The 8,060-nt window shown below is 42.9% G+C and overlaps 1 protein-coding gene across 1 annotated transcript in view; it reads right to left on the reverse strand.

The window, feature by feature from the left end:
* Positions 1-597: 597 nt before the first annotated feature.
* Positions 598-8,060, reverse strand: part of pou4f4 (POU class 4 homeobox 4) — a gene marked incomplete at both ends in the record, with an annotated part of 13,151 nt that continues 5,688 nt past the window's right edge. Inside the window, 3 exons of the mRNA XM_084074712.1 lie at positions 598-999; positions 1,947-2,114; positions 3,459-3,875. Of these exons, the coding sequence (XP_083930838.1) occupies positions 598-999; positions 1,947-2,114; positions 3,459-3,875 (987 nt within the window). The remainder of the gene's footprint in view (positions 1,000-1,946; positions 2,115-3,458; positions 3,876-8,060) is intronic.

The raw sequence follows: 8,060 nt of genomic DNA on the forward strand, positions 1-8,060 counted from the left end.
TTAGTGATTGGACATAACTCAGCATAAACAACCTGCTATGCAGGAGGGGCTTGCTGGTTGGTCGGTCAGGGAGTCACAGGGACCAATCATCAGAAGGCTGACAATGGGTCAATTCCCGGGAAGCAGGAATTGAGAGAGAAAAGGTTCAACAACGCTTGGGTCATTTTGTAGCTCTTGTAGCTGCTAGCGTCAAGTTGAAACCAGCTCAACTTCATGTCATAGCGCTTGTAAACGAGCGTCGGACGTCAGTTCGTAATCTTCAGCTTACCGTTGGAAAATATACGGTAGACAGTCGCTTTGTAGCTGCCGGTGCAAACGCAGCCAAAAGTCTCTAAATATCTCCTCGCTCATTTTATTTAAACAAGTCCCCGATTCAATTATCTTCAAAAATAGCTGAACTTACAAGCTCGTAAGTCTGCTATTTTTGAAACATAAAAATAATTTTCATGTATAATGTTATTTCCAAAATTGAAAGTGGGGACACGTCGGCTGTGGAACGTCGTAAAAAATAAAGTCAAATAAAATGTTCTTATCGGGGCAAAACGATCCGTCGCTCAGCTTGGGAGTCTCTCAGTATCTACCCTCAGTGTCGCCCCCCTAGTGAGCCGCCGAGAACTTCATGCGCTTCTGCTTCTGCCTTTGGTTGCAGAACCAGACTCGCACCACGTTCTTCTTCAGGTCCAGTTTCTCCGCGATGGCGGCGATCTTCTCCGACGACGGCCGCGGCTGGACGGCGAAGTAGGCCTCCAGCGAGCGCTTCTCCGGCGCCGCGATCGACGTGCGCTTGCGCTTCTTGTCGCCGCCGCTGAAGATCTCCGGCTTGGCCATCTTCTCGCGCTGGGCACGCTCTGCCTCCTCGAGCCACGCCTCCAGGATGGGCTTGAGCGCCACCATGTTGTTGTGGGACAGCGTCAGGGACTCGAACCGGCAGATGGTGCTCTGGCTCAGGCAGCCCACGCCCGGGATCTTCAGGTTGGCCAGCGCCGAGCCGACGTCCGCCTGCGTAAAGGGGAGATGGAATCATTGTAGGTTTTTAATCAAGTTAATTTTTGATGACTAAAACTATGAAAAATTTCAAAACTAAGCTATGATGACTAAAACTATGACTATATATATTGACAATGTTGTCAACAAATAAAAAATCACACCCTGTGTGAAGGAAGCGGTGCCTTTGTGTGTGTGTGTGTGTGTGTGTGTGTGTGTGTGTGTGTGTGTGTGTGTGTGTGTGTGTGTGTGTGTGTGTGTGTTGAAGTGGCGCATGTGTTGCTTCTTTGCCGTGCTCAAACATACGGACGGACGGACACACACACACGGTCAAATGTGTGTGTGTGTGTGTGTGTGTGTGTGTGTGTGTGCGCGTGTGTGTGTGTGTGTGTGTGTGTGTGTGTGTGTGTGTGTGTGTGTGTGTGTGTGTGTGTTGAAGTGGCACATGTGTTGCTTCTTTGCCGTGCTCAAACATACGGACGGACGGACGGACGGACACACACACACACACAGTCATGCTCAAACATACGGACGGACGGACACACACACACGGTCAAATGTAGAGCGGCTGGCACCGCTAAAAATAGACTAAAATGTTGGAGGGACTAGTGGAGAAGAGATCCAGTAGGACCAAGACAAGTCATTTCATATTTGGTTGTGCACATGAGGTGTCATGCTCCGGAAATAGCCGATCTGCTATCTTCGGCATGCAGCGGAAGAATAAATCAGGCATTATGAAGCCATAAAATAATTTAGTCGACTACATCATGCAGTTGATTTAGTGGACTAAATTCTTATGACATTTATTCAACTAAAACATTTCAGATGACCAACATAATGACTAAAACTAAGTGGAATTTTATCCAAAAGACTATGACTAAAACTACATTACAATGTGCTGTCAAAATGAACACTGAATCCATATTAGTAATCTCTATCTTAAATGGAGGTTAAATGTGTACCTGAGTGACTCCCAGTTTGATCCTCCTCTGTTTGAATCTCTCAGCGAACGACTCCAGCTCGCGGGGGTCGGGTTCCGACTCGCCGGATCCGCCCAGCCCGCCGGGCGGGGCTCCGCTGCCGCCCAATGAGGCGTGAGCGCTCAGGCCGTGCGGGTGCATGTTCATGGCCTGTTAGGGTACAGATGGAACGCTTAATGTAAACTAATCAATTTAATCAATTATACCACTTAATTGAGCATTGAGCAGTGGTGGGTAAAGCATAATACAAACGCCTGAATAGGCTCTATTCACAGCAGCCATATTATGAAGACATTCACAGGTGTTACCAATGATACTAATGAGGGCTCTGTTCCATTTAGTCTAGCACAGTGGTTTCCACGACCCCCATAACTCTGAGAGTGTACAAATGGAACCAAAACCAAATGGACCCTTACGCGTCCATTTGGTTCCATTTGTACACTCTCAGAGTTACGCACATGTAAGGGGCCATTTGGAAGCCCATGAGGGTCCCTGGACCCCAACTGTAGACCCACTGGTGTTTCCAGTGGGCCAACATGCACAATATCAGCACCCTGACTCTGTTTGACCAGAATGGAACAGAGCCTTCATTAGTATCATTGGTAACACCTGTGAATGTCTTCATAATATGGCTGCTGTGAATAGAGCCTATTAGTCATGGCTCCATAGTTTGATTCAGGGCGGTTTGCCGCAGAGCACCAAGGCACATTTTACCCTCCTCAAAAAAAAAAACAGCATTGGCCACGTCTCCAGGTCTTAAAGGGCAAGACCACTTTGGTAGAGGTTTGGGTTGTGTAGTCACCTTGCCATGATGTAACTCAAAGGTGGACAAGCAATCAAAAATAATTGCTCCATGGATAAGAAATTGCTAATTCAAAATATGCTCCTCATTGACTTACATGGTACGGTGAAACAGCTCTCAAAGTCTTTTGGCACGTAAACAAACACAAACAAAGCTGATTCAGACAATATAGAACATCACCAAACCCAGTACTGTTTGTGTTTTTAATACAAAGATCCGGATCTGCGGATCCGCGGATCCAGTCCAGGTTTTCTTTCTAAAAATAACAAAATCAAGAGGAAGTTGTCATTTTTATAAAAAAAAAAAAAAACAGTACTGGGTTTGGTGATGTTCTATATTGTCTGAATCAACTTGTTTGATGTTGTTTGTGTTTGTTTATGTACTAAAAGAGTGACTTTGAGATCTGTTTCACCTTACAATGTAAGTCAATGAGGAGCATATGTTGAATTATACATTTCTATAGATTTCTTGTCCACCTTTGGATCATCATGGCAAGGTGGTGGTCTTGCCCTTTAAAACGCTATTAAAAATAGGACCCAGAGTGAGTAGACAGAATGAGCATGGTGATTACATGACGATAAGGTTGAAAACGGGTGAAGTGTTCCTTTAACGGAAACGTCATCGACAGAGCAAAATCGGCACACAAGAAACTTTTTTTAACGTCTCTGTCAAAACGGCGCGGCGCCCCCTACCTGCGGGTGGTGGTGGTGGTGGTGGTGGTAGGACATGTGCGCGGTGTGCGAGGCCGTGCTGCACACGTCGGCGGGCGCTGCCAGCCCGCCCAGCCCGCTCAGGTGGTCCAGCAGGTCCGAGGAGCCCAGGGGGCCGCCGTCCAGGGCCCCGCCCCCTCCGTGGTGGCCGCCGGAGCCCCCGTGGTGGTGGTGGTGGCCGTGGTGGCCGTGGTGGGCGGCGTGGTGCGACGCCAGCACCGACGGGTGGTGCAGGTGTTGCACGCCCCCGACCGAGCCCCCCGTGGGCGTGGTCATGGTGTGGTAGGTGGCGTCGGGCTTGAAGGGGTGGGACTTCTGCGCCACGATGTCCACGGCCGCCAGGGCCTCGGCGCGCTGCAGGAGGGACTCGTCGAAGCCCGCGAAGATGTTCCCCTGGAGCTGCAACCAATCGGAGAACTAGATTTGATTTGATTCACAAAAAAAAAGAAATATACATATCTATATATATACATCGAGAAAAACAAACAATGTGTGTGGGAATGGGTGAGTGTGTGTGCGTGTGTGTGTGTGTGTGTGTGTGTGTGTGTGTGTGTGTGTGTGTGTGTGTGTGTGTGTGTGTGTGTGTGCGTGCGTGCGTGCGTGCGTGCGTGCGTGCGTGCGTGCGTGCGTGCGTGCGTGCGTGCGTGCGTGCGTGCGTGCGTGCGTGCGTGCGTGCGTGCGTGCGTGCGTGTGTGTGTGGAGGCCAAAAGAGGAGGTAGTACCATTTTCCCGTTAGACAGCAGACGTCCCCCCCTGTTCTTGTACATATATTTTTCCCCCTTTTTTTTATTTTTTTGTTGTACATAGTGTTATTTTTTTTGCTGTTTTCTTGTAATGATATTCGAACTGTGGTGCCACTATATATGTCTATGAATTGAATACCAAGGCCCTCATTGGAAACAAGTCCGCAAGGACTTTTATGAACGGACCTGTTAGACAAAGTATTTTAAATGTAACTGTGCTGTTTAACATTTTTTGCCTAATAAAATATTCAATCAATCAATGTGTGTGTGTGTGTGTGTGTGTGTGTGTGTGTGTGTGTGTGTGTGTGTGTGTGTGGGGGGGGGGGGGGTCAGACTGGCCGGACTTAAACGATCTGTGCTGTTGGGCTGATGTTACCTTGGAGTGGGTAGGGTCTAACTCTGAGGCGATGGCTGTCTCGGAGGACTTTATATCTGACTCCAGTATCTCTGTCAGAGCATCTATGACTGTGTGTGGAGCAGAACACCAACTCCCACTGACTAATGCCCAAGGCCGCCTCTTATGGGCACAACAGCAAAGGCAGCGGCAACATTGGACTGAGCTGAGGCTGCAAGGGGAAACTGCATGTCTCCCTGCTGCGGACCATTCTGTCTCTCACTCTGTGTTCAAAAATGTTGCTTTAGACGAAGGCATTATTGTCTTTACTCTGAACGTGAGGTTGCAGGTTTTACCATCTAAACTTAACCTCTCCATCTGGTTTCCAGGCAACCATGCTCCTCACTGTATACATCATGGTCATGAACAAATAGCTGAAACCATGTCCCACATCTTAAATGGGTGCTGTGTATACACAGGTAAGTAGGCATGACAGAATAGTGGATTTGATATAAAAAGATATCACTTCTATTTTCAGGTCCTCCATCCTGCTGTATAAGCATTCTACTGTGAAGTTGAGCATGTTTAACCTGTGTAACGATGATTCTGTGTTCTCTAACATTTCAGCTAACACCCCTGATGTCATTGTTGTTAATGAAAACCAGAGGTGTTCATTCTCGAGGTCGGCGGTACTTTTTATTGCAGCTTAGAGGAAGCCTTCCTAACCAAAGTGCTAAAATAGCATCAGCTAGAGCAAACCATCTCTCAGCTAGGCTACAGGTGTAAACTTTTGTTTTTTATCTTTGGTAGTCTAGGGCACGTGCACAAGTTGGTTGTGAGGGGCCTTCAAATGGCCGGCCTCTCCAAAAGGAGGGCTAAACTAGCAAGGTACTGCTCAATATCAGCTATTATAGGAAGCCGCTCAATTTGGAGGAGGCGTTGTTTCCTTTACCCATGATTGTGTTCGACAAGTATGCCATCTTCATCTTTGTATGTAACAATGTTCTGCCTTACATGCACTGTGTAACTGGCTTTTTTCCCATTATCTGACTGCACTGGCAGTGTTTATGTCCTTTGTACATCTTGTACTTCTGTTTATGTGGACATAAATACATATTTCAAATGTGTGTGTGTGTGTGTGTGTGTGTGTGTGTGTGTGTGTGTGTGTGTGTGTGTGTGTGTGTGTGTGTGTGTGTGTGTGTGTGTGTGTGTGTGTGTGTGTGTACATTTTTGTTTTGATTATATCGCTGTATTGTTGTATTGTGTTTTTTGCTTTGGCAATGTAAACGAGAGGTTTACCCAAATATATATTCCAAAATTGTTTGACATTTTCTTAACACTTAAACCCTATACTTGTTGAGCGGAGTCCCTCAGGCTCTATACCAGTGATTTGTCTGTTTTCGCTCTACATTAAATGTTTTTGCTGAAAATAGCAGATCTCCAAGCTCAAAACAAAATAATGATTGGTTGATTGATTGATTGATTGATTGATTGATTGATTGATTGATTGATTGACATACAATGCATACACATTGACAAAGTGATTCTCAACCTTTTGAATTTCAAGTGTGTGTGTGTGTGTGTGTGTGTGTGTGTGTGTGTGTGTGTGTGTGTGTGAGTGCGTGTGCGTGTGCGTGTGCGTGAGCGTGAGCGTGAGCGTGTGCGTGTGCGTGTGCGTGTGCGTGTGCGTGTGTGTGTGTGAGAGAGAGAGAGACAGATCGACTTCAAAATTGCTGCCTGTGCACCAAAAACTGCAGCTCTACAAGCTTGTATCTGATATTTTTGGAGATTTTGTGTAGATTGAAAAATAACACAAAAGTACAGTGCAACTCAGGTCTGTTTTACTAAGTATAGAGGATCCAAGTTAAATAAAAGTGATATTGATTAATTATCAAAGTATTCTGGCGGCACCCACTTTGAGAAACCCTGATATGATTCTAAAATGAACATTCTGCATTATGAGACAATTTACTTTTCTTACTTTGAGTATATTTTACATGCATTTCTGACACAGTATAGTCTCTCTCCACCTCTTTAGTAAATGCAAAATACATGGGATGGTGGGATACCAAATTCGGCCAATCAGGCGAGAGAATCCATGTGTTCCAGTTCCAATTGTGTCTGCTCACTTCTTTGTGTCATCACTTCCAATTTCACTTGTTTATCTTGTATCGTGTGTGAGTTCAAATGGATGTCTATTAAAGAGCTGGAGAGACAGGGAGACTCCTGATACTGAACAAACACTATTAATGATTACTATCACAATGTAGAGCTATTTAACAATTATAATAATGTAACCAAATGGACCCTTAGGCTTACACACTCTCAGAGTTACAAATACATGCATATGATCTAATGACTTAATATGATTATGATTATTATGATTATTATTATGATTATTATGATTATTATGATTATTATGATTATGATTATTATTTGCGTCAGGAATATTTTTCAGAAACAAACTTCTTAATCCGTTGTTTTGTTTTAATTAACGATAAACATTCAAAAAGAAAATGTTTTAAAAGTTATATTGACATAATAATTATGGTATAGTATATTGTTAAAATGTAATCAATGTGATTAAAGCTTCAAGTCTAAATACATTTGCATTTATATTAAAGCCTTTTTTTCTATTTTCTTTTTCAGAACGTATCATTTCACAAGTTTTTTTTTTTTTTCAAAACTTTCTAAAAACTTGTCATAAAGTTTTTTTTGGAAAATAGCAACGGTTGCACACAACGCGTTGTGAGCCTATAGATCAGCTATTAATAATAATCTAAATCGACAAAGTGAAAAAATAAAATGCTTTTTGGCCAATAAATTATAAATCATTTTACTCTCTAATAAAAACTGGCTGAAAAGAGGCCTGTTATTAGAATTTCACAGAAATAAAATCATATCAGTGTTCATTTAACTTGGTTCTTCCAAATGGAACCAAATGGACCCTTATGTGTCCATTTGGTTCCATCTGTACACTCTCGGAGTTAGAAAAGGTTTAAATAAAACAGATAATTTAATTGTGTTAGTTAAAGAGATTAAAATAATTACCCGTTGTTATTTTAATAATTGAAATGATCCTATAAATGACATCAAACACCAATACATGACACACATTGATATGATCAATATGTATTGATTAGGAAGCTTCGTTTAATGTCCAGATTAAAAGTTATGCAAAAAAAAAAAAACTGTTTGCAAATATAAAAAAATATATTAAATGAGTTGATAAATGTATAATTGTGTTGAAATAGAAAAAAAGATATGTTTACTAACACACATTTAAAAGAACATATAGGCCTATGTTAGACTGGTAATAATGTATAAATCATACCATTTAAAGCTAAAATGTGTTAAAAAAATGCTTTTGCAGCTACCTTTTAAAAAAACTGATTGAAACCCAAAACACAATATGAATTATAATAATTATCTTAAAATAATTAACTTAATTATTTTTTTTACACGCATGCAATCAAAACAAAAACTGGAGCTGAATTAATAAAAAAA

This window comes from Gymnoscopelus microlampas (assembly GCF_963454915.1).
Source record: "Gymnoscopelus microlampas genome assembly, chromosome: 12".
NCBI lineage: Eukaryota > Metazoa > Chordata > Actinopteri > Myctophiformes > Myctophidae > Gymnoscopelus > Gymnoscopelus microlampas.